General features: G+C 35.3%; 2 protein-coding genes and 1 non-coding gene across 7 annotated transcripts in view; all 3 read left to right on the forward strand.

The window, feature by feature from the left end:
- The window catches only part of LOC134668133 (thymosin beta), a 113,217-nt gene that overhangs the window by 63,860 nt on the left and 21,655 nt on the right, over window positions 1–27,702 (forward strand). The window contains exon 1 of one of the 3 annotated variants that reach the window (XM_063525644.1): window positions 21,266–21,336. The exons of 1 other annotated variant lie outside the window; for it this stretch is intronic. The gene's annotated coding sequence lies outside the window, so the exon portion shown is untranslated. Of the gene's footprint in view, window positions 1–21,265; window positions 21,337–27,702 lie in introns of those variants that run through there. One more of the 3 variants, XM_063525641.1, reaches the window with a different exon arrangement.
- LOC134668109 (E3 ubiquitin-protein ligase Mdm2-like) lies at window positions 150–16,717 on the forward strand. 3 transcript variants are annotated; one of them, XM_063525607.1, is made up of 6 exons: window positions 150–261; window positions 2,791–2,868; window positions 8,853–8,968; window positions 9,440–9,631; window positions 12,400–12,579; window positions 12,610–16,717. In XM_063525607.1, exons 1-6 carry the CDS (start codon window positions 234–236, stop codon window positions 13,108–13,110), a joined length of 1,095 nt encoding a protein of 364 aa, XP_063381677.1. In that variant the 5' UTR covers window positions 150–233; the 3' UTR covers window positions 13,111–16,717. The 3 variants fall into 3 exon arrangements, with proteins under 3 accessions (XP_063381677.1, XP_063381675.1, XP_063381676.1); XM_063525605.1 differs by having other exon boundaries at window positions 12,400–16,717; XM_063525606.1 differs by lacking the exons at window positions 150–261; window positions 2,791–2,868 and adding an exon at window positions 6,837–6,936 and having other exon boundaries at window positions 12,400–16,717.
- On the forward strand, window positions 12,110–12,186 carry Trnat-ggu (transfer RNA threonine (anticodon GGU)). Its single transcript has one exon. It is a non-coding gene; the product is annotated as a tRNA-Thr (tRNA).

Consider the following 27,702-nt stretch of genomic DNA (forward strand, 5'->3'; position numbering starts at 1 on the left):
GCTGTGGAGCGTGTATACCTACAGTATAGTGCTGCCATCTGTGTACGTACTACAACCCATAAAGTTCGGTTTTGTACCAATGGCACGTCACTAAAGTGCCATGGTGTTATCTTCCCTCCCCCTTTGTTTCACACCCTCAGTCGCCTATACAGACGCGTAGTTTGACAACTCGTTTGAACACGACTTCGACCAGCGACTCCAGCGAGTGGCGACTGGCGATTGTGTTTTGAAAAATGAATACAACTGCTTCATATTCATCAGGTATGTTTATTTTTTACCAATATCTAAAGTGCATTATGATAATGTTTAATAAAAACCATGTGTTAGTGGAATGTGGTAATTAGGTCTCGCTATTTTACTACAAATACTCGCACAGTAGTCACTCATGTGAAGGCCAACCAGTGGTGCAAAAAAGACCGGAAGAAAAAACTGTCAGGCGCTTGTATTTTTTTAGGTTGTTTTGTGAATTTGGCGGTTGTATGTCTGTGATTTTCCTAGATGGGTAAGCTACATTGTTTACATTGTGTAGTGCTAACTATGCCTTATGACTATTATGAACAGAGTGTTCTTTAACGTTACTATGTAGGGAACGAGTTCTAGTTTCCCACTCGTATAACGTAAACAAAACAGTAGGCATTCGCATTCCGCCGATGTCTGATTGCAGAATGTTGTTTTGAATTTTATACCTATCAATGATATCATAAGTCATAACATAAAACCATACATGTATGTTCTTATTTTAGTAGTCTAAAATACCTTTAAATAAGTAAGAACTTATATAAATCTGTAAGATCAAGAATGGGATGATCTCTGTCTTACCTGTAAATAATCATGTTTACTGTATCAAGTCTTCTTGAAGATCAAATCCTTTCTTTCCCCCAATAATTTCAGCATAGTCAACTCAAGAGACTTAGATGCCCCATTTAGATGAATCAAGAACTTACACGAAAATCTGTTTTACGCTCCTAACTTTTACCAGTGGTGCGAAACTCCTGACTTTGGTGAAACTCGGCTCAGCATTGCTCCGAGCAATTTATTAGGGTTGGCACCACTTGACTTCCTTTTGCGTGCACAACTACAGATAAGATAATCACTTGATTTTTGACAACCCTAAATAGTCGAAAGGGATAGTGCCATATATTAGAAAGAGACAGCATTATTCGACCCTGAACCGCTGTCAAACATCGTTTTTGTAGGAAGTTTGCTTTCTCTACTATAGTACTATTAATTATTCTGTGCTTTTACTATATTATATATTATATTATATTATATATTTATATTTTTATATTATAGGACATTCTTACACAGATTGACTAAGACCGGCTAAAAAAGTCAACCGTAGGGGCATAGCTGTGGTTATTATACATCAAATGATGTAAAAATACTTTCCATAATGTCCATATCCAGAGAGGAAAATGGGGACTATGTTTGTATGGAGAAACTGCAGTCCCCTTTCCTCTTAATGTCTTCACATATTAAAAAGTTTTATATTCCATTACATAGGTAATAAAATGGCTTATAACATGATAAGCAAAGCTTTAAATTGTGCTGAATGATATACACCGTGTTTTTTTTGATTTCCGTTAATTTCAAGGGTGCATCCCTGAGCTTAAATTAAGTAACTTTCTCAAAGACACCGATGTTCTAATTAACTCCATTTCGGAGATAATCAATAATTTATTTTTTTCCTATAAGGCCTCTACAAGCGTGTACACTTGCCTTAGGGCTGGTTTACATATTGGTTAGTGTTAAGAATGAGTTCATACATTTGCTACTAAACTTAAGTACAATCTCGGTCGATCGATGTTCGAAATGACATTGATATGTCACAGATTTCAATTGTTTGGTTGAGTTAAATGTAATGCCCGTGTTACAACAACGTTATATGCTACATTTAATTACTTTTTAAACTTAATTTTTTCTTTAAAAAAAAGCAAAAAAAAATTTTTTTTTTTTAATATCTATGCCAATTAGTTCACTTAAACGTTCTTAACCATACCCCGAAGTTAACGGAATTCAATAAAAACACGGTGTATATGTACATATATATCATTATCACATGTGGTTGGGTCCATATGACTTTTGATAAGATTGGTGCTTATTTTGTCTGGGCTGTTACTTTTATCTAAAATGTATTAAAAGTTTCCTTATTTGGTAAGTAAATTATTATCTATTGCAGTTCACAAATAAAATCAGAAACAGATTTAAGTACAATATAAACAAACTTAGCAATAGGTAATTTTATTACCATACAGGTGGTCCAACCCTTGACGTCCAAAAATTTTTAGATTCCTCACGTCGTGGGCTATCAGAATATACCCCATGCATGTTAGCCGATTTTTCGTACTTTTCGAGTTATTAATTTTTTAACTTTTAACTTTTCTTAAGAAATTCCGGGGTGCATATGTTGATCACAACCAGGCATGGCTCACTCCGCAATTTCGTCGCGTCGCTACAAGTACATTCGGCCACACCAACTTTGGTGTCTAGCAGTAGTACTTGCCGCGCTCCGCTATGGCACGGACGCCTGCTCGCGCTCACGCCACCTTGCGGTCATATCTGACGTATTAGACGCTTTTTGTTAGAGACTGAACCTTCTGCACCTAGTACTATTATTTATTCTGTGCTTATAGTTGGTCAAACCAATTTGTCAGTCAGAAAGAACCAGGAAAACTATACTCATCCTTTTCTTTTGGGTGCTAGTACTAGTGTAAGACAAAGATAGTATGATTCTCTCTGTCTATGATTGAAATGGGACAGTCCTTTGACAAGCTATATGTAATGTTTCAGAACAATCGTGGCTAACTCCGGCGCACAGTCGGCGCGGCTCGTTAGAGAGCACTCTTAGTATCCAGGGAAAAGAGACAGGTATGTCACTGTTATACAACTGACCCTAACCATTTGCCATTCCATTCATTCATTCCCATACCTTTGGTAGTATATCGGAGCGGCCAAGACGCTTATAAATATCTGAACACGCCTCTATTGTCAAGGTGATAGTGCGCGTTCAGATATTGTGAACACCATGGCCGATGGAGTCTGTACGGAAAGAGTCGTAGAATGTATTGAATCCCATACGGCGACTCTTCTCTTTCCAGACAGACTATATATATCTAAATTATCTAATGGCGACTGTACAGTCAGCAGAAGCAGATATAAAAATGGTGTCCAAAATAAAGTGTTTTTAAGGGTCTCTTAGACTATTACACTGCACAGAGAGAATGCTTAGTGTATTCCCTGTACATTGGGTTATTTTCACCATTGAATCTTTGTAGTGTAAATATTGCTTAGGCCTGTCAAAATGAAACTTGCTATCTATGTAAACCAACCGCCATACTGAAAACATCGGCCGGCTTTCGCCCGCCTTTTGTGAGTGAATGAATGAATATACATACCCACGGCATATACTTACAAGGATGAATCATTAGTCCACAACATGTGATTCACAAATAAAAATTCGAATACCTAAGGATTTTTTTTTTACAAAATCTGAGCAAAGCTAAAAATGTTTTCAAATTTGCGATGCATGCTTTATTATGGTGTTGTATTGAATTTTTATGTATGAAATGCATGGGTAATATTGTGTACAAATACCTACACTATGTTTAATTATTATCTATGCATGTTTTAACACTATTATTTAAACTTTCCTTTTGATTGTAAAAAAAATGTATTCTCTTTATTAAAATCTAAAAATATCTATATTTTATTTGCCTCTTTGGCATTTACTGTTATCAAAAAGAATAGATAGTATAGAGGGGTCCTGTCATTGTCAATTTTCTAGTCACGGTACATTTACTGCCATCTATCGACAACCGATTAAAACTTAAAATAAAATTGAAAATGTATAAAATAATCAAAATATGTTTACGGATAAATGATTCTTAATTTTTATTGTTCCCTACTGACCCATGTTCTTTCACTGATATGTGTTAAAATTGTTAAATACCGAACGGTGTCGTTAACGCCATCTAGCCGAGAATAGGCCAAAGGTAATGGCGCCATCTATTCGAGAATGACTTTTCCTTGGCCGTCCGAGGCACGTTTTTTTCTTAGACTTTATTTATCTTATACGGAGTTATATATATCTCTGCTGTTATGTCAGTAAACTATGAAGTTAGGTACCTATTTATGTCTATCAATCTTTACTTAACTGCTAATATATTAAGAAAATTTGAAATCTGTATGAACTATCAATTTAGTAAGTACAAAAGTAAAAAGTGTGACGATTGGAAATGCTTGGATATTAGTAAAAGTAGTATATTAGCCAATTGGGATTGTTCATTTTTTTTAGACCCCCATTTTTATTTTTTTTTCTGAAAATATAGGTTAATTTAAGATACCAATTTGAATGATTTAGTAATTCGTGGCTCGGTTGAATATTTATAATTTATTGAAATTATGAGATACGACTTCTCGTAAATTACATGTCGTCGGCTGATTAGGATAATGCACAAGCAACAACAAGCATTAAAAAAATAGTTGTCATGGTCAATTGATTGTAATGTCACCTGTCGACAATGTCAGTGTTACGTGTTTCTATAAATAACAATCGTTTATTTTGAATCATTAATTTCAAAATACCTACGCTATAAATTTGAGAAAGCTGATTCCAGAAATCTGCCTAAGTTATATAATATAACTTAGTTTTATTGGAGTATGTATCCATATAGCATCCAACTCCAACCATAACTTGGCTGAAATCAAGGGAGCAAAAATACAAATGTAAGTTACCTACATCATATATATTTTTACTGATTCGATTTGTAAGAAGATTGGATTCATAAAATCGTTACAAGCGTCCATTGCTAAAGGTAGCTTAGCACCCAGTGGGTGCTTTCTAGCGGCTTGTCACCATTGTTTGGATATTGTACTACATACTTATACTACTATATTAGGAACATGACAATTTTGCTAATTATATCCTATTATTTCAGGTCATCGTGATTCCTATTTAGATACAGCTGTGAGATATGTAACTGCACTTGGGCCCAGAACAAAGTTGAGCATTTTGTATTGAAACGAACGTAATATTAATTATTAATCGTCGTAATACTTTACGACCGTAAATAATGCCTGGGAACAGAGTAAATAACAAACCATACACTTCTCTTCTGGATGGTCAACAAGAAGCCATCATTGTCAGATGCTCGTGCAGAACATGATAAACATACATTTAATGTAAAGTTACTATTTTTTGTGGAAACATATATAACATATTTCCCAAATTAATAAAAAAGTAGGTAAACAAAAACATGTTTTATTATTCACAACTCTTTATTAAGTCTTGTCCACCATGATATCAGCAGCTTGAACTGCAACATGTACCTGGAAATTAGAAACTATATCTTTTTAAAGCAGTTTCAGGCTGAATTTTGAGTATGGCTATGTATTCTTGTATATTCCTTCTTTCTAGTAGGCACCATCTCTGTTTAACGGTTTGCCTTTAGATACTCTGGCTACATTACCACAGAAAATAAATAGATACCACGACCCTACCAATAAAGTGAGCTTTTAAATACTTAATTGTAGTAAATAATATTAATTTTATACTTACATCGACGTGATTCTCACAGCAATACTGTGTGTAACACGTGAAGTAGGTAGGTATTCCAAGTTTAATTCACGGCACCATCTTTCACGTCGTAGGTCTTCGTGGATTCGAACTATTATTTTTGTGAATCATTCCCACACATAGGAACAAGGTTTTGGATATATTATTAAGCAATGAAATCTACTGTTTAGGTATTAATTATAAATCAAATTGTAACAAACAAGCGCAGCGGTTTAACTGAAAAATTTTGTTATGACAATCGATGACAATGATAACTTTGACAATACGTGAGTGACGGATTTATTTACTATGGTTCGATAACTTTTATTATGCAATGACTTTACATTCAGCCCAGGAGAAGGTCAAACTAAGGTCATAAGGATATTTGTTGAAATATCCTCAATCCTCAATTATTATATCGCAGCAAATGTCGGAAACTGTTTAAAAACCTTATATCTCGAAATGGTTTTCGAAATAGAACATTTGAAAAAAAATGAACAATCCTAATTGGAAATTCGTATCAGTAATTTATCTGGGATATATAAAAACAGCTTACATCCCTTTCTCATAAGCACGTCCTGGCTTACTCTTTGCCAATGTTATGTAAATAATAAAAATATATTCTCTTCCAAGTATGTATCTGTTTATTTATTATTGAACTCAAGTAAAACCACTTGTGCAAATTCTCAGAGACGTTTTTTGTCCACACAACCATTTAGCGTGTCGTGTCATCGCTCCGTGTCCGATGCCTGTACAGACTTGTCGGATTCCTATGCCGTCTGTTTTCTACTTATCAGACTTTGAAACAATTACTATTGTTCTTGATAATATTATGATTGACAGTCGTTCATTAATATACTTCCGTAGTTCAATAAAAAATTGTCTTGTTCTGAATAAACAATGACAGGTCTGCAATGAAAAAGATTTTTGAATTATTGCAGGTCAAACGTGTTAGTGTTGCAAATTTAAGCTTTATTCTATTATATCTCGTCACATTTTTTAAAATTTAAGTTAAACAAATATCTTGCCGGTCAAATAACTTACTTAGTAGAAAAAGGCGCCAAATTAAAATTGTCTATGGGATGATAGCCTTATTATTTTTTTTAATTATCCGCTTTTTTCTACTGACGGATATGGCTTGACAGACTAGCTCCATACTAATTTAGTAAATTCGCTTGTTTTTTATAGTCTTACTCAATTGTCTTACTACATTGATAGACCTAATAAATATTATCACTTTAACAAGCTTTTATCTGTCTTTTTCTTTGATAATGATAACATATATTTTGGGTAACTTATGTATTGTATGAGACTGCAACAACTCTTCCATACTTGTATTTATTCACACTTGACTCAAGTATCCACTTCAATCTGTTGGAACTGTAAGTAGAGGTGAAAGGCGTACTTCAGTTCAGAATCAGATAGTATACGGTCAGCATGTTTTCTTGGCCTAAATACATTTCATTATGTATATTGACTTATCTGCTGACAGAAAACAGAAAATATGAATTTAAGGGAAAATTATTTGAACAGATTTTATTATATTCCGTATTTGATTATTTTACGAAAATAGTAAAATAGTCTGTGTGATATTATTATAACATTAAATTTTATTTGCATTAAAAACTGGAGCATTTTATGTAGGAAAGTCGTCATCAATAATATTAAAGCGGCCAAAATACTCACAAATGTTATTGTACTTTTGAGCACCTTGCTTGAGAGATATATCTGATGGCGGACTGGAACTGGACAATAATTTAGACATACCTAGTATTCTGCTTTTACTGTGGGTTCAATACCCACATTACTAAATCTCTAACAACAAATTAAACAAAGAAGTGATTTTAATTACTTTTAGTAACCAAATATATTAGTTTACGGGCTCTCGAAGCCTCTAACTTAAGGAATGCTAGAATGAGCACTAATCACAATGGTATAACATTGCCAGATGTCGGGGACAGCGGTGGAACCACATGAAGAGGTTCCGAGGAATCCACAACAATACAAATACCAATACCATACACACTGTGCATTTTCAAACCTTTACTCATAAGTTTGAGAATGGACTAATTACCCACTGACGTATTTGCTATGAGAAATAATGAGTAAAAAAGAGAATATAAACATAATTATTTGTTTTCATTAAAATACTGTTAATTGCTGTTAACTATGAAGTTATTGTTTTCATTAGGATACAATATGCAATACTGTGTTGTATGGGTGTAAAATTGGAAATTCTACTCATGATTGACTATTCCAGAATAAATATATTGCAAATACGTCGGCTGCCGAGAACCCTGCGATCGTTAGATAGCATAAGTACATATGACACGATATACAAACATCTTTGAATAATTTTAAGGTTTAGACTCACTTGTTTTTATTCACTCGCGCGACATGTGTGATACTGCTCGCACTGTTAGTGCTTGAGAAAGGAGACCTAGGCTCTCCGAAACATGTCGCGCGAGTGACTAAAAACAAGTGAGCCTAGACCGTAAAATTATTCTATGTTGGTATGTCTCACAACAGTTTAAAATCGACAAACATCTTTGTTTGACCAAGTCGCTTTTACATGTTATTATAACACTTAACCATATTATATGGTTAATATTTAGAAAAAAAATACTAGTGCTGTCTATGGACCAGATAACATTAAGATAACCATGTATTTGCACCCAACAAAATAATGCTTCATATGGCTAAATATCTTACATTATTAGTTCTTTATGAAGCATTGTGTTGTCACAATAATTGTTTGTTACCATTAATACTTGTATTGTTTGTGATTTTACTGTATTTGGTAAGTTTTACAGTGGAAACGTATGCATTTGTGTTATTTTAAGCATGCTAGCGAACTAAGTATGTATGTTTGAATTGAAAAAAAAAAACGAATGGAAAAAAGACTGACAAAAGAATGAAGGAAATGAAAAAATAAAAATAATGGGAAACTAATGCAAAAATAGGAATAGTAAATAGGAAAGAAATGCAGAAATAAGAAAAAAAAGTTTAGAAATGCAAAAAAAATTGGAACATGAAAAAATAATCATAGATAAAAAAAGAAAAAAAATATATCTGTAAAAAAAGTTAAGTTTTATGGACTGATGGAAAGGACTGGAGGAAGTGGAAAACACCTTTAGGATATCTGGACATCACAAGGAAAATCACGAATGGAGTATTAGGGCGAAGGTATTAGGGCAATTGGACCAAGTTTCTCGAACTTTCTGGCTCAGAGGGATAATAGGAGAAGTGGAACATTGTGTGTTGTGTGTGCATTTTCTGAGGTGTTGTGGTGTTGTAGATTATGTGCGAGACACGAGCGACACAGATTGCTCCAGCGACAAGGGGGAGTACGAGCCGGTGACGGAGCCCGAGGATGAGGGGCCGCTGGACTGGGACTCCTCTGGACAGAGCGACGTAAGACTTTTTTTTTAATTCTAGTCCTCATTTTAGAATAGAAATATTTTTATTGGTGAGCACAAACACAAAAAAGAAAATTATACAAGCAGAGAAACAAAAAAGGAAAATTACCACGAAATGGTCTCACCTCAGCATGTTGCTGGCGACTTCCAGCGCTGATCTTCCGATGAGACCATCCGGTGAAAACAATCACAACAGGTAACATGAATATAACAAAAAAATTAATATATACATACAAAAGACACGGATAGTAATTAGGTAAAAATACATGAAAATAAATTACTATGTATGGCACAATACAGTTCTTATATCGGGTCAAACTCATCTCGGCCGTAGATTACGCCATGCATTTTAGTATTGAACTCAGTATCTGAACGGAGAGCTTAAAGGGTCTTATTTCATTTCGGACATCAAAAGACTTGTATGATGTATACCTTGACTTATATATCTTTCTTCTCTTTATTCCAGAACGAAATAATAGCGACAAAAGTGATCGAAGTGAGCGTCGGCGACGACGGGGACCTCGAGTTCGCGGACTCTGAGCAGGACGAGTCTGAGGGCAGCGACTCCGAGATGGACCTCCACGACTTCTGGGAGTGCGCGCAGTGCCGCGCCGAGAACAACAACCCTCTGTACCGGTACTGCGAGAAGTGTTTTAAGGTGAGACACGTTCCATGTTTAACTTGGAATTATTAACCCTTTGAACATCACACCTGTTCATAGACTAGGAATCCTCTAGATGGAGTTTAGAGCAATTATTTCATGAAAGTCATGAAACCGATGTTGCCAAAAATACTGGGGTGCGGAGGACGAGGTGAGCGAAAGACACGGGCGTCACACAAAGACACTTAACTCGAAAATGGAGTAACACTACTGTACATTTGTGGCAGAGGGGTAGCGCTACTATGCTCAGTCTGGAGGATGTCTTGTCTGTACGCCTGTTACATAACTATAACGGCCCGGCCACGACAATGCGCGACCAGCAACGTCGGCGGTGGCAACCATAGGAGCGAGACACAGCGATCGGACCTTTGGTTCCCACCTATGGTTGCCGCTGCCAGCTGCATACATCTGTCTGCATAAAAAACACAATAATTAATAATTATTAATAATTGTAATAATAGTTTAACAATTTTTACGGTCCAGAGTTTCACAGTTTCAAATAATTGCTCTATCACCTTAAAAATTACCTGAAGAAACCTGAGGGCTGGGCTGATATGACAAAATTTCGATTTTATTTTCTATATCCTGTATTATGTAAGTCTGTAGCCTAATATGTTGATGGAAAATCGAATGATCAACATGTGCTGTGTTATTCTTTGAGAAGTTTCATATTGGGAAATAAACTTGTGAATACTATTATTCATTAAGTTCAATCCCGTTTTTTGGAACATATCTTTTTACTCAAAAGTGAGAAACAACGTCATCGGAATCTTATGTATCATTTAGATAAATTGAAGAGTGTGTGTGTGAGTTCATAGATAAATAAGCCCTTTTGAAAAGGCATTCGTCAAATGTTAGTGTTTGTGTCGAGTGAAAATCTTGTTGTGCACGTTAGAAGTGTGAGTTTGTTTGTGTATATGGCAGAGACACTGTTAAGTAAGAAAAAAAAACAACGGGTTGCACTCCGGGAGTGCCGACAGAAGTGAAAACTCAATGACTAGTCCAAAATGTCTGCAGCAGTATGTATAATTGACCCATCCTCCTTCCTATTGAAAAACTTTAGTTCTGAAATTGCTGGCCAGTGAGCGTTAATTGTTTAAAATTCGCATAGAAATTGTAAAGTTACCTTACAGACCTCGCATCTAAATATATTTGGTCATGATATTTTGAGTTTTATTCACCAGTACTAGAGTTCACTTTTATAAGCGATTTCATCAAGATGTAGCTGTATTGAATTATATTTGAGTGATATAAAGTTAGAATATAACTGTGAGATCCTCGTATTTCAACCCGTACAAGATTAGAACCTTTTTCATGTAATGTCATTGAGTTTTTCTTTATTGATTTAAATGCCATCTAAATGAGTGGCCATCTAAACCTTACGTTCACGTGATCGCCTTACGCTGTCTCGAGTTTATCATTTTTTCCCCACCTCAAAAAGTGCCCAGCGCCGCTAAAGAAGTTTTCACTTCAAAAATTAGAGAAACATTTTACGTTTCGTAACGATGTTCTCGTATATGTGTTGAATGTTCGCGAATCGTGAAAGGTAATACGAATGTGTGTGATATACTTGGCTGAGGTATAAAAGATACTTTTTACTACGTCTGGACTGGACTAAGTCTCAAAGGTAAGTTTGTAAATAATGCGGGGTTTCACGCTGATACGGCCCCGCACGCCGCGACGGTGTGTGAGCATTTGAGCAAGAGCACATTATGCCCATATAAACATCGTGAGAAAACCGAACTCATCCCAATAAGGCAGTTTTCCCTCTCGGTTGGAAAAATGCCGGGACAACACGCGAGGAAGATGATGACTTGTCTAGAGTTGGTCTAAGATAACTTTGCACCTATTTGAATAAAACAAATAGGTACAGATGTCATTATAAACGTTATATTTTCATAGAAATTTAATATTAATAATGACATTTCCACACTTCGTAATTGTAAATGGTATGCAAATAATTAACTTGGTCCGACTCTGAGCCTGCTGTACGGACATGATGGTCACACTTTTATCATGTATTGTATCATGCGTTACGCTCGCACTCGATAAAGTGACATCCACGATGACAGATGATAGTGCGACCATCTTAGGTCTGCTGTACGATTTTAACAAATTAATGTATCGTTTTTTGCAGAAAATTCTTCTAGTCTGTGCGGAAAGAGAAGAGTCGTAGAATATATGGGCTATTATAGACCGACCGCTTAAATGAGTCCTACCCCGTCGCCCCCGTACCACGCAGGCGAGGACTCATTTAAGCGGTCGGTGTATACATTTCACTACTCTTCTCTTTTCGCACAGACTCTACAGAATAAATGAGGATAATTTTGAAGTGTTAGGTATCCCAATATGAGAAAATTAATAATAATCAGAAAAAAAAAACAGTTCAAAACTAGATCAATGAAGTAGAAACGATAATAAAAATTGTAATTAAAGGAAAAATTAGGAGTGGAAATATTCACACACTTCTGGTAAGCTTCGGTAGCTCAGTGGGTTAAGAGCAATCGGACCGGTGTTCCGAAAGGTCGCAAGTTCGAATCTTGCCCGAAGCAGTGAATTTTTCCATATTTCCTTAATTAAATATAATTCGTGTCTTACATGCTTTGCAAATTATAACAATTACTTAATTTAATGGGTTATTTAAATCCCAAAAATTTACTAAATTAAAATATAACATCTGCCAAATGTAACCCAATATTATTATTTTTTTAAACTGTCCATAACAAATATCTATCCATGTACTAAACATTTTAATCCAATTCTAGGTACGTAAAAACTTCTTCCCGCCGAGGCCGAGAAAAAACAAGCGTAAGCGAGTATCTGACGTTCCGCGAACTAGCTCGGTCGATTCCGGGGTCGAATCCGCCTTTAACAGCCAAGAGAGTCTATCCCAGGCCACTGACCATGATAGCCAGGTTAATAATAGCCAGGGCACTGATAGCCAGGTTACTAATAGCCAGGGAACTGATATCCAGGTGACTGATAGCCAAGCAACTGATCTTAGTCAAGCTGGCTCCAGTCAAACAGAGCTAAGTCAACCTGAGTCTAAAGGTACATCCTCTACGCCGATTTTAGGTAGGCCTTTAAAGCGCCGCGCTGAATCTGCCGATCGTAACAACAAGAGAATGAGAATCGATTATTCTGATAGTGATAGCGATGATGAGCCTAGATGTAGGAAAGCTAAAAGCGCCGATCCCGAAGTAGCACCTTTAGTTAAAACTACCAGCGATCCATCGCTTACAATCGATGATTCAGTCAAACTTACAAAGAAAGCGATCATCAATTCGATTAAAGATAAATTTGAGAACGAAAATCTGTGCATAATTTGCTACGCTGAGCCTAAGTCGGCAGTTTTCGTGCATGGTAGGATAGCGCATATTTGCTGTTGCTATGAGTGCGCTAACAAGGTTTGGAGGAAGGCTAAAAGGTGTCCGCAGTGCAATTGTAAAGTTAGTAATGTTTTGAGAGTTTTGTAGATATGTGAACGTGCGAGTATGTTTATGAAGTTTTGTACTAAAATGGGGTCGTCCATTGATTACATAACAAAAAATTTTGAGATTTTTTAGACCTTGGCACACTTTTTCATAGGAGGAAGATAGATCTTTGATACGTACTGTCACACTAGGCATGACAATTTTGTAAAAAAAAATACGACGAGAAGTTAACATTACTGAAATAGATCATTTAAATTTTAGTACAAATCTTGATAAGAATGCTTCTGCGTTAACGACACAGAGTTTCGCCTGGAACTAGAAAAAAATAAAAAAATAAACATCTAATTATGAAAAAATTGGAAAAGAAAAACAAATAAACAATTTTTAAGATTTTGCGCTAACTTATTTGCTATAGGTACCTTATAAAGTATTTTTTTTTCTCGTTCAAGGCAAAACAAAGTGCGACATTTCGAAATCTCGCTTGCTTTATTTAAATCGTACCAACCAACAGATGTGTTCACATTTTCGGTTTTGCTCCGTCTATTTAATGCCTAAAAAAACTCAGTAACTGAGTCTATGGATTGAAAAAGACTGAGTTTTTAAATTAGATAGATACTCAATGTTTTTAAATTTACCTAAAAATACAATCATTGTAATGATGATTAAAGTCACTAGTAAATAAGATTATTATTAATATGCCACAATTTTCAGTATTTTAGGCTAAGTGAGTGAATGATTCGAAATGTTGTATGTCATTTGAGTTGTAAGGACTTTTTTTTATGTGCGGACCACCTTTTTAGCCAACCCCCAGCCAATTAATTCAGAACTTCTGAACAAGCCGTCTGACGATGTGGTATGCTAAATAAATAAATATTGAATATATTGCTTAATAACAAGATTTTCGCCAAAAAAAAACCATTGATTGGTTAATGTTTCCTGTTTTACAAAAATGCGGTAACCTAATTATTTCTGGAAAGCACATGTTTTTACTATTGAACATTTGCCTCGATGGTAACTATCGCTATGTATAGCTCACAACCGTCAAAACAATACAATCGTCAAAATAACGTACCACATTGCTAGATGACTCGTTGCGGAAACTGATATATTTTGTACAGATGTAGTGCATGATTATTTTCCATCGTATTCTCACGGAAATGTACGAACGTGTCTTGCTATTTCAGCCAGTCTCGGTATAAAAAATACTGAAGTTGACTGAAGTAGCATGACAAATACGATGAAAAACAGTTATGCACTACAACTGTAGGTGTTTCCTTAACTCATAGTCGTAAAAACCTACTAAATGACCATTCGTTTACCTTAGGTGCCATTCATTTGTTATGTAAGACGATTTTTGTCAGTTTTTGACCTCCTCCCACCCCTATGTAAGAAAAAATAAGAATATACCTCCCTCCCCTCTCCCACCTGTATTACGTAAAATCTAAAGGAATAAAGAAAATACAGGTTTTTATTTTTCAAAGAAATAATTTTTAGTAACATTTATTAGTAAGTAGGAATCACTTGGGTCTTGCAAATCGGTTGACTGCTTTTTTTTAAATATTTGGTTACCAAGTTTGGTTTTATTTTAAATTTTTCTTTATCATTCAGCCTCTTTTTGTGATCTTACGTAAGAACTGTCAAGACTCGCTCCCACCCCTTTGTAAGAAAAAATAAGTCATGTACAACCTCTGTCCCCCCTAAATCGTCTTACGTAATAAATGAACAGGGCTTTATTGTATCGAAGTATGGTCTAGCAGTTGTGTTAATTATCAGCCTCATCAGCTTCGAACATTAAGTACGATACAGAGCTATAATCGCGAAAATCGAAGTTCGCAAATTGCGGGCATTTTTTCTGTCACTCTAATTACGCCTTCATTGGAGTAAAAGAAAGATTCCTGCAATTTGCGAATTTCGGTTTTCGCGGTAGCCCTTCAGATTTTGCAGGCAAATTGAGAGTCGTAGTAAAATAGTAATTTAAATACGAAATTGCTTTTTAATTAAGGAAGCTGAGTAATAACAATTACCAAGTTTTATTGCAATTCGTGAGGCATTCAGTACCACGAGTTACTGACAGTGTCAATAATGATATATTCACAAGCGTGTGCGTAACTTACTTTCTATGCATCTCGCTCGTACTGGTTCGTTAGTACGATTAGTACGAGCGAGATGTATAGAAAGTAAGTTACGTAGAGGTTAAGTGAATATGTCAGTTTTGACACTCTGAGTGACTCATGGTAAGCCTTACAGGCTTCAAAAAGGTTTCAATTATTTTAAACCAATTTTGATTAATCAATCAAGATTTCTAAAGATGATTAACAATTACATGATTATAATGGTTCATCGCGACACATTTCTTTATTTTTTTTTAATTTAGTTTAATTCATTTCGGTATGTCCAGGAAATATCTACATATATTTCCTTATAATGATAATTCATACAAGGGACGGTGCTATAGGATAAAATTATAGAATAGCAAAGGCTTCTACAGACGTTACAATAAATGGCATGCGATTTTAAATCATCGCTGGCTAAGTAGGTGCAAGGAATTGCACAAATGCCGCAATGTATCGCAAAACGCACGCGATTATCGTGACGTATGTAGAGGCCATACTAGTAAAATTGATTGGAATAGACTAGTGTAGAAACTCGTGCCACCGAACAGAGTAATATATTTCTTTTAAATTAGTTTAGGGTTAAAAAAGCTTCATAGCTTGCACTGGTTGTAATTTGTTTTAATGCCAAAAGTGAGAATCATTTTTATTTAGTTAGACCACATAGCTTTTAGCTTGAAGCTAGACGCAAACGGAGTTTAATTTTAGGTTTCGAAGAAATTCAAATAGATGGCGCTTTCTCTATATTATTGTCTATGGTCTGTTTTTTTTTTTATATTATACCACGTGGTAAAATAATTCAAATGCGTTTGTATATTACGCAACTGTTTAATTTTGTAATAGAGTATCTTCTGATACCAAGGAAGTTAAGCATGATTTACATGGATAGACCGAATAACATAATTATTTATTATTGTAAGTATAACCATAGTTATAGAATTAAAGATTTTCTGTCACATTTGCCTCATAGATTTTAGTGCATTTGTGCCCATTTAAATACGTGCTATGTATTTGAATTTTTTCGCGGGGCGGTAACTTTTTCCTAGTATATTTCTAATTAAGTGTATTTTATGTTGCTTGTAGAGTATAATCAGGAATGGCATTCGATATCATTTAAAAACAATGTCTTCCGTTAGAATATTCATGTTCATTTTGTAGAAATAAGAATTTTTCAGTATACAAATCCTGTCTTTTTTAATACGAGTACATGTACATATTTTATGTAAATTAATACAGTTATGTGTGTGTATGTAAATAAATACTTTACACTAATATGAAACACAAATGTACAGTAGAGTTATTGCCAGTAATTTAAATACTAGGTTAAAGTTACCGTTCTTTTCACATGTTATTAATTATTAACCGCGTATCATTTCACCGCTTAGAGATAAGATATTTTAAAGCAATTTTGTTGATTAGTTAAAAAATTAAAATATTATATTAGGTTAGGAATCCAATTTTTGTCTATTAAACTACCCCACCACTCTCCTACCGCGTAGAGGATTTATCACTGTTTACTTGTTAATTAAAATTTCCTTGCGAAAAATTTATTAAACATATTTAAAAATGTAAAATTACGATCTCTTTTGTTAAAACCTTGTAAATAGTAGGTAATTAGTTTTATTAAAACATTTGTAAGCCTCGGCTCGCTTATATATGAAAAAAATATATAAATACAGAAAAAAAATCGAACGATCAAAAGTTTATATTATAAATAAAAGTTTTTTTTCAGCATTGTTGCATTTTAATTACCTATATAATAAACCCTTTTATGTTAATTGTTTCTTGAAAGTACACAAACTGGTTTTGTTACGATAATAATTGATTACATTATTTTCAGATCTTACTGCTAATTAGTAGACGTGCTTTCAAGAAATAAGTAATACCTGTATTACTACCCCACCTAACATAATAGTCGTAATAGCGTATCCCGATGTTAACGATATAAATTATTTAAAATTCCTACTGGCTTATTTCCATTGGGTTTTACGGCTGTTATACGTGGTAGGGCATAATGAATATAATGAAAATCGAGGACCAATCAACATAACTAAGAATTTTACACAAGGAAAATGAGTCTAAATGAATTTTTAAATCTTTTTTAGGGTTCCGTACCCAAACGGTAAACACGTGACCCTATTATTAAGACTCCACTGTCCGTCTGTCTGTTACCAGGCTGTATTTCATGAACCGTGATAACTAGATAGTTGAAATTTTCACAGATGATGTATTTCAGTTGCTGCTATAACAACAAATACTAAAAAGTACGGAGCCCTCGGTGGACTAGTCCGACTCGCAATTACTATTGGTCCAGGCAAAAACCTATCGCTGTTCGAATTATTCCGTTCCTAAGAATTGTCTAGCCAGCCATTCTTATCACAAATTAATATCGTGAAATACTGCATTACCTTATACGAATACCTAAGTATTATTTTAATTGCAGTTTGCTACTGACATGGTTTACCAAACAATAGTACCTACAAAACTATTTGCACAAAAAATGCTCAAAATAACACTAAAACCATCTTGTCTCACGAAAACCGTTACACTTCAAACTTCAACATTTATTCAGCAAGTAGGCCACAAGGACACTTGTACACGTCAACATTGAATTTAGGTACATTACATGTAAGCAAAAATAAAAAAAACATCAACAAATTTATAAACTTTACACTCTACTCATCTATTAACTTCTGTTTTGAAGGGATAACAATTTTCAATGCCAACGTTTTCCATATTCTTGGCAAACACTAACAAAACAAAATAGTGACGTCACCTCCATTTATAATTGTGGAGCTGGAGTACGTAGTACATAGTAGAAAAACATGTTCCAGGCTAAAAATAGACGTACTCTTAGTCTAGCTAGACTCGACACTTTCGCTAAACCAGCTCAAATGCTCCCTTAGATTTACAACGATGTATGTCTCGTGATAGAACTATTACTATCAAAAGGGTATGGTATTCGCCGCCTCCACCTGTTTAGGACTAGTTTTCGTGAGGAGTAAAATTCTGCTAGTGACAGACAATATAATTGTAGTGAGGTAGGTAGGTATACTTAGGTATCTATTTAGCTGATTATTGCCATTGGATCCAGAAATTGACGGTTTCATACCAAAATCAGCTTAATAATAATTGAAAAGTTCTCATGGTTTGCCCATTTTATGTCAACTAATAGTGAATTTACCCTTTAAAACTTGAATCGATCCACCCGTCTTCGAGATTTGTGGTAGGGAACCCGAGAGGACCTCCTCATTTTGGATATCCATGAAAGAATATGTTGGAATTACATACAACGTAAACCAGCTGTGTAATTTGCAAAGTAGCTACCTAACAGAAAAGCTCATCTCTTATCTAATTAAGGAAGATGAGAATTTTAAAGTAAGGAATGAATAACATTAACGCGTACTCTCGTACGCACCGCAATGGACCATCAAACGCACGCTTATCGTCAGCAAGTGTGCTTAAGTACGTGCTTTATCTTAACACATTCGTCATGCGAAATATTTTGTTTAAATTATAATTGGTCCTTCGAGCCGGATAATAACCATGTTGTACAATGTACAACACTATGCTGCCGTGTTAGTGATCCAAAATCACTACCTATGCCGTAGTACTATGCATAACGGCCGTAATGACCATTCAATCGTTTACCGTGTTTACGCGCAAATTAAAACTGAAGCCATCGCGAATAGTGAAATCGTAATTTCGTTTTTCGCGGTAGGCCCCCTAGTTTTTTAATAGCTTTTACGGATCTATCGCCGCCTTTTTCTACTGACAAAGCTAGCTTGGCAGAGTAAGTACCTATAGTTGTTACCGACTAGAGCCAGCTTGTAGCTCGTTTGCAACTTAAACTATAAAAAGATGGTCCTTCGAACCGGATATATGACCAATCGTTTAATAATACCTAGAGCCAACTATTAACTTAAAACTTCTATTAAAAAGGAAATCAGGATTTCAGGAGGAAGGATTGTCAAATCCTTGAAGTATTATTGATATATAATACATAGTTAAAAGAGCTTTACTGTGAAGTTTAACTAAGAAATTTAAAAATCATATTTTGAGTATGTAATAAGAATGAATTCTTAACAAATTATCAAAATCGAGAAACCTTAGATAATATTCGGGCCTAGATATCAATATTACTTACCAATGTTTTAATAAACTGTGGATACAAAGTACAACGATAAATACAAAGTTAAGTAAGTAGGTACTTTATCTATTTATTTGGTTAGAAATTGTTGCTAACTCGCTAAGCCGTTTATCGCAGGGTTGTTGACATCCGTTCCTTTCACTGTTCAGTTAATATTATGGTTAAAGTCAACTTAGGAAATATAGTTCTTATTTGAAGTCTATTCCGATTTAATGGGGTACCCTCAAGCGACGAAATTCACTTGACCATATCTTATTGCTATTTACGGGTCCGCAGAAATTTGCATGTAAGACAAACAGCAACATTCTTAGTCTTCCATCGGTGGACCTTATGCCTTTTTTAATAAGGTTAAAACTGCTATAGTTCGTTTTTTTAGCATTAGAAATAAGGTAAACAATCTTGATGTGTCTTTTAATTGAAAAACACATTTTAAAAATAAGTTACGGAAAATATGTAACAATTATGAATCTAATACGATCATTTATAGTCTTCTGCTTTCATAAGTAATAGTTATTGATTATTAAAAAGCGTTTTTCAATTAAAAGACATGTCAAGATCGCTTACCTTCTTTCAAGTTCTTTCTAATGCTTAAAAAAACGAACTATAGTTAACATGTAACATCGTGCGATCGTACCTTATTGTCCGACCAAATTTCGGTTTCAGTTTAAAAATTATGTTTCAGCCGAATCATGAAGCAGTTTGTGACCGAAATCGGTTTCGGTTACAAACTGCCGAACCTTTCGGCCGCGCCGAAACAATTTCGATACTTAGCTACTCCGGCTGGACGAAGTTTCGGTTTCAACACAAAAACCAAACTTGGTGAACGCAAGTGCTAAACTACAGGACTTGCAGGAAGCACGTACTGTCCTAGGCACTCGTATAAGTATGCCTACGGTAAAAAGAGAGGTGGTTATACCTATAAGTTGTTTGTCTAGGTTTGAACGGGGCATAACAACTAAAGCACTTAATTCAATATTCAATATCCGTGCTTAAATCCAGGCACACTCACGCATGCGTCTGCTTTTAGCTTGCTTTTTCTTTTTAAGTCTGAGTTTTAGCTTAAAGCTCCGTCGCCTCCAGTTGTCATCTGCTTTAGGTTCAATTGTATAATTACGAATAACATTGGCAATTGACTGTATACCCAAAAAGTATAGTTACAAAATGCACCTTTGGACAATTAGCAACATCAGGAAATGCTTTAGCAACCAGGATGTTGCCAAAACTGCGCACTACAGCTGCGAAATTCCTGCTCCAATAACGGGAGGAATAAATCAAAAATAATTGGACGAGCGTCAAGCATCATCGTTGGAAATAGCGAATCCAACTGGAGAAGAGTTAGACAGAGACGGATTTATGTAACTAATATAGCTGTCTCTTGTTTGCGGATATTGTTTTAAGAATACAGACCCCCGGTAGAGGGAATAGATTGTAGGTTTGCACTTGACCGAGCGCTCCCCTCGTTTGATTGATTTGGGTGATTCACTGCCGGTAGGGAAGCAAATTTTATGTCTCTTTTGAGTACTTTGAATAGTTTGAATTTATAAGATAAAAAGCCAATTTGCTAAGTACTCATTAAAATAACTGCAAATCTGCAACTAGGCAGTTAACAATGGAATTAATTAAGCCATTTTAATCTAGATTAAGCGAGATTGCCTGTTTTATGTGCTAGGCTCGCTGGAGCGAAGCCAGGACAAACCCATTATGGTAAACAATTCAATTTGTGTCTAATAAATTTTCTCGGAGATCATAGATTTAAATATGCAGTTGATTGAGATATTTACGAAAAGTAACTTAATTGCATAACTCATTTAAACATTCCAGTTGTTTAAATAAAATGGTTAGGGCAAGTGATAGTGATTCATCGTAAAAAAAATAAGTATACGTGTGTTGTATATACCGCTAGGCGCACCCCCGCGCTGCCGCTCGACACATCGCAGGCCGGCTTATTCAGTACCCAATTGACGCCCGTGCAGACAACAGTGCTCCCACGTTCCACAAAAACTTAATGTGAGTCATCCTTTATATTTTTCTTTTTTTTAATTTAAAAAAAAACGAAATTTTAAACTCCAGTGTTTGAAACAATTAAAAAAAATATGCGTTGTCTGTGGCGTTTTAATGATGGCGAAAATGGTATTAGCTGATTGTCGTGTTGGTTGTTTTGAGTTGTTAACGGAACTCTTTTGCTGTTTATGAGCATGCATGTCTTTACATGCCAGAGGTGTTTTTAAACATCTGCCCAAGTGCGTTGCATTGTCTTTGTATCGGCTTTATCGCAGACGTTCGTTTCCGGAGGACGTGATCCGTTTGTTAATATGTATACAAAAACAAGTGCGAGTCGGACTCGCGCACGAAGGGTTCCGTACCATAATGCAAAAAAAACAAAAAAAAAGCAAAAAAAAAGAACGGTCACCCATCCAAGTACTGACCACTCCCGACGTTGCTTAACTTTGGTCAAAAATCACGTTTGTTGTATGGGAGCCCCATTTAAATCTTTATTTTATTCTGTTTTTAGTATTTGTTGTTATAGCGGCAAGAGAAATACATCATCTGTGAAAATTTCAACTGTCTAGCTATCACGGTTCGTGAGATACAGCCTGTGGCCTATTTTATAAAGCTACAAGTTACAATTTACAAGCGGAAGTCTCGTTCTAACACATAGGGTTAGAAAGAGACTTCCGCTTGTAAATTGTAACTTGTAGCTTTATAAAATAGGCCACTTGTGACAGACAGACGGACGGACGGACTGACAGCGAAGTCTTAGTAATAGGGTCCCGTTTTACCTTTTGGGTACGGAACCCTAAAAATATTTAAATTGTTTTACCAAGTGTTGGGAGGGGCAATAACGGACAGGAAAATTATAAGTTTTGTTTGTTTTTTCCTATTGGATGTAATACATATATCTATTCCTGGAATGTTACTTGTTCATTTGTCATACTTAACAAAAACTGTTGAAGTTATTACTCATCTATTTTCATAATAAAGAAGGTAGTTTCCGAAGTTCTTCATTAAGAAAACTTTTTAACTGCGTAATATGAACAATGTCAAAAGTCGACAAAGTATCACAATAGCAGATGAATTGTTCGGAACGAGGACTCGACGATGTCGAAGAGGGTGCGTCAGATTTAGGGGAGACAAGCTTTAATAAAACAAAGAAAGTAGTTCATTTTCATTCACAATTCAAATTGATTTGTCAAAATGACAGCTCGAATTTGTCACTTAATCACACCTACACACCGGCATGCTGTCTTCCAAAAATGTTCTCTAATAAAAAAAAAACAGCTAACTGTAACGTTTCGGTTCGTTTGCCAGAATGCGGTGAATTTAGGGTTGCCAGATCGAAAGGCGCTATTATCGGGAAACAATATCAATTTTTCGGGATTTTGGGACTTGACTCGGGAAAAAAAATACATTCAGATTAAAGTAATTGTATTAAAACAACGATATTTTACATTATTGGTACTACGTCAGCTCGCTCGCTCGACGACAGTTCGGAACTTGAAATTATTGTTTTATAACGTGAAGCTGTTTTTCGGGACAGTTTACACTTTGTCGGGAATCGGGAACACATGCTAAAAATCGGGAGAATCCCGCCAAATCCCGACCATCTGGCAACCCTAGGTGAATTTAATTATGTTAATAAATGCAATTAAGCCTCACAGCAAGTGTCGTTCAACTTAAGCTCTTAAACCGGAGATTTTAATTTTGCACATTCAATCTTTTCATAAGACACTACTATTTTATTATGACCTTTAACACATTCACTGCCCCCGACGCACATGTGCGTTCACCGTCATACAAGTTTGTTCCTAGGCCACGGTCCCTGGCAGTAAATGCGTTCATTTACAGCGTTTTAGAAGGGCACTTCAGATTTCCTTCGGAATTTTGATAATTAATTTTAATAGGAAGTACTTGAGTATCTTATACATAATAACTTTAAAAAAAGACACAGGCTAGTGCGCATTTAAATTTACTGCGTGTAATATTCTCCATAAAAAGGCTGCAATTTTATGGCTTATAAAGCCCTTGAAAAGGACACTCCGGCTTGTCCTTGGTGCAAAGTGAATGAACCCAAATCGTATCGGACACTATATATAGCCACATGACTAACATGTGGTGGCGGTTGATTTGATATGTGTAATAAATAAGTAACAAACTTGAGGATTTGTGTTTTAAGTTTTCTACTTTCATTAAGCCTCGTCCTACTCGATCTCATAATTAAGAATCTGAATGTCTATGGTTACCGAATTAATTGGAGCTGTGAATATTATCAATGGTCTTTGTATTTCTAAATAAAAGACCATAGAAAACAATAGTCTAAATCTTAAATTTATTCAGTAACCATAGAGATTCTAATTCTTAAATTTGAGATTGTGTAAGATGAGCTTAAATTTAAAAACAATAAAAAAAAGTGTGAACGTCTTGACCAAAATATTTAATAAAAATGCCCTTAATTTTTTGTTAATCGTCGGAATGAGAGAATATTATCATCGCTTTCTTTCCGGGAAACAGTTTGAAACAATAGGTTCTACGCCATTAAATTTCATTATTATTGATGAATATCTCCTATCCACCATTGTTAAATTTACCTATATTTCATAAGTAAACCATTAACGGCCGACTTAATTTTTAAACTAAACCAAGTGATTCATAAGTACCTTGCTTGAAATACCTTCCATCTTGAAAGGATATTTCAATTATTTCATGTGACTCAATGTCATTATAACTCATGTGAATCATATAATAACTTTCACCCTCCTTGGCACAACAAAAATCAAATCATGGAGGTCACTGTGAGAATATAACAGTTTTTTTATTCAATTGCCAAAATTATATGTGTAGACATCTACCAATAATAGTTGCCAATAAGTAGGTGTTTAATAGATACTCTGTCCAAGAGATGAGCAACCAAGTACTTTAAGATATGTAACGCAATAAAAACTGAACTTTAATGATGTAACCTTACCTTACAACAGCCTAAAGCCGGTTTCGATGACATGTCGACTTTCGCCGCTTTCTCGCTCCCACAAAAACTGCAATTAGTCGGCACATACCGCGCGTACTTTATGGTTGGTGTAAAACGATATGGGATTTTATTTATTTTAACTGTTTTCTTTGCGTTAAAGGATAACTTACGAAGATATCGCGGCATTTGCAACACATTGGCCATATTTTAAGAATTCTGGTTGGAAAAGAGGTCATTGTGTTCAAGAATCATTTGAATAGGTACTTATGCAATCATCGCTGACAGCTAACCGGGTGAACTGTTCTGAATGTTTTGAACATTATCTTGTTTTGCGCACCTCTTTTTTTTTAACACCAGCGAAAGAATTGTTTTTCAAAGTAGGTCGATTTTTATTTTGTTGACAACTTTTTTTTGGCGAAAACTGACTAAAATGAAATTTGATTAAATGTGATGGATTGATAGAGTTCCTTGTTTTAATAATATAGGCGCAATTTCATCGTTTCTCCAAAAAATGTTCCTCTGCGTTATGAAAACGTATGGTACCTACCTAGATTTTTTTCGTAACTCGAAGGAAATTATTTACATTTTTTTGGGACAAGTTTTGATATCGTATTCAAACCAGCCGAAATTTATCCAAATCAAACAAAATAAATGATAATCGGCCCAAGCGCGTTATTTAAATCTAGTTAGGTAACTCTATGTTTTTTTGCCAGTGTGTCTAATTAATAAATTTCGGCTATTTTAGGACCAACAGGGACTGTGAGGTAATTTTATGTTTCCATAATAATATTTTAATGTAGGTACCTATATCCTCATAGGCTCAAGAGAATTTCAAAGCATTTTTCCTGTTGATGCTCTATATAATTCTTTACTAATTTACATGGAATAATGACAACACGAGTAGGTACCAGTTTGCGGTAATTATTGGTTAATTATTAAACCTAATCAAGCAAGTAGGAAGTAAGTACCCAACTTTAGTGTATAATTACACTGATAATTACGTAGTTAGGATCTTTAGATGGTATCGTAAAGTAACAGCTGGGATGATTTTTATTATGCTGTCGTTTTTTTTTTCGTTAGGTTTCGATAAAATTTGGTAAATAGATAAGAGTTCCATATTATGTTTAACTAAGCGCTATTTCACCGTTATGTCCAAAAAATTTTTCCTCTGGGTTACGAAAACATATGGAATTTTCGTAACTCAAAGGAAAATTACTGACTTACACGATTTTTTTTGTGTTTACCTATTCCGTTAGAGTAAGGTCTTAAACTTACAAAATGTTATCCAAAATCGACAAAAAAATCAACAACAGTATGAAAGTCCACCTGATAAACAACTGACAAATAAAAACTTTTTACAAAAAAAAGAAAACCGACTTCAAAAAGGATGAAATAAAATATTATCCTTTTTAAGTCTATGCGTTACCAACTGATATGTTTGAAGTCGGTGCCAAGCCAACTTTTGAAGCATACCATGATTTTGGTGCGATTCGATAAGGATGTACGTTGGATTGCCTTACACGACGACAATGAACGTACTTTTTGTAGGTACAGTCGACGTTAAAATATGTTTACACTTTTCGTCTTATTACAAAGGAGTAAGGTGCAAAAGTGTAAACATATCTTTGACGTCGACTGTACCTAAGAACACACCTCAGAACATACGATCAAACCTTCCACAGTTCGTACCATGTTTGTCGGCACGCAAGCGTGGGATTGGGACTGAAGTTATTTCCCGTCCCTTATTCAGCGGACTACATTTCAAAATATAAAACAATTCAAGGAATTTACTTTCTTGCCAAATTTCATCTAAAGCGGTTCAGTTGTTTAGCTATGAAAAGGCGACAAAGAGGCAGACAGAATTACTTACACATTTACAATAGTTATTAGTACAGTTCTAATGGGATTTATAGTCATAAAGCTGATTATTTTTGACGGGTATTGTTACTACTTGGCTTGGCACCGACTTCAAACATATCAGTTGGTAACGCATAGACTTAAAAAGGATAATATTTTATTTCATCCTTTTTGAAGTCGGTTTTCTTTTTTTTGTAAAAAGTTTTTATTTTTCCATTTTTAGTTTTAACGCATTGTTAAGAGCGCGACGCATGAATGAAAAACAACATCATGATTAATACTAAATTCGTGTACCTACTTTAATAAATATGTAATCAGGAATTTTCTCGAGTCCGACTGGGAAATTATAATTCCTGTCACTACACTAAATCCATCCTCTGCCCCGCCACTGACCCAATCCCTCAACCCCCCCCGATCACTCTACCTCACAGCGCATCAACCCCTGATCCATGTCGTACCCCTCGGCCCTGAACCAGCAGCCCTTCAACCACCCTTACCCGACCCCTTAACTCCTAACCCTAACCCCCGATCAGTAGCCTTACCAGCTTACCAAGAGTTTGACATCGATTTATTCGCTAGCGCGTGTAGCGTAGCTTTCTTTGCATCTCGCTCGTACTCGCATATTAGTACTTTTGCGAGATGCAAAAGAAGTAAGTTTCGAAGAAATTAGCGTCGCTAACTTAGCGAATATGTCAATGTCAAACTCGTGGTAAGGCTACACTTGCACTACATCAAATTGGCGGTGTTCGGAAGCAAAATAAATGCTCGAGTTACTTTAGAAAACACCGAAATCACTTTACACGTGCCTTTAAAAACTGAGGAGTTCCCTCAATTCCTCATGGATCCCATCATCAGAACAGAACCGAAAATAATACGTAAACACCTTGGAGGCAACTCCTTCCAAACAAAAAAAGAATTACTCAAATCGGATAACAGGTGCCGGAGTAATCGCTCAACATACTACATTTAAAAAATCATCATCATTATCATCAAAACAATCATCATCATCAGGTCTACTTCATCAAAGTGGTGGTTTTCGGAAGAAAATGCTCGAGTTGCTTAAGAAAACACCCAAATCATGCATGTGCCTTTAAAAATTGAGGAGTTCCCTCAATTCCTCATGGATCCCATCATCAGAACAGAACCAAATTAAAATGGGACCAACTCGGAGGTAGCTCCTTTCAAACAAAAAAAGAATTATTCAAATCGGACTACGGATGTCGGAGTAATCGGTGAACGTACATAGAAAAAAAAAAATAGCCACAACCGAATACAGAACCTCCTCCTTCTATGAAATGGAAGTCGGTTAAAAATGAAAAAGAACATTCGAATTTCGAACGCCGCAAGTAATTCGCCAGTTTGTACACCTACATGCAATTTTAATGTACACAACCGTTATGTACAAAATAGGTAATGTATTCCACGCAGACAGGACAGTAGATGACATGCGAGAGCGAGACGGAGCATTTTCCGCGTACGCCAGACAGAGACGAACACTTCCCGAATAACCGAATCGATTGCTTGAGGGCTGGCATACCCCTAATTCCTAAATG

Source organism: Cydia fagiglandana, chromosome 10, assembly GCF_963556715.1.
Source record: "Cydia fagiglandana chromosome 10, ilCydFagi1.1, whole genome shotgun sequence".
NCBI lineage: Eukaryota > Metazoa > Arthropoda > Insecta > Lepidoptera > Tortricidae > Cydia > Cydia fagiglandana.

Coding starts and splice junctions, on each gene's coding strand:
- LOC134668109 (XM_063525605.1), top strand. CDS start 234: ATGAATACAACTGCTTCATATTCATCAG. Junction 2,869..8,852: donor TATCCAGGGAAAAGAGACAG/GTATGTCACTGT, acceptor GTGGTGTTGTAG/ATTATGTGCGAGACACGAGC. Junction 9,632..12,399: donor ACTGCGAGAAGTGTTTTAAG/GTGAGACACGTT, acceptor ATCCAATTCTAG/GTACGTAAAAACTTCTTCCC.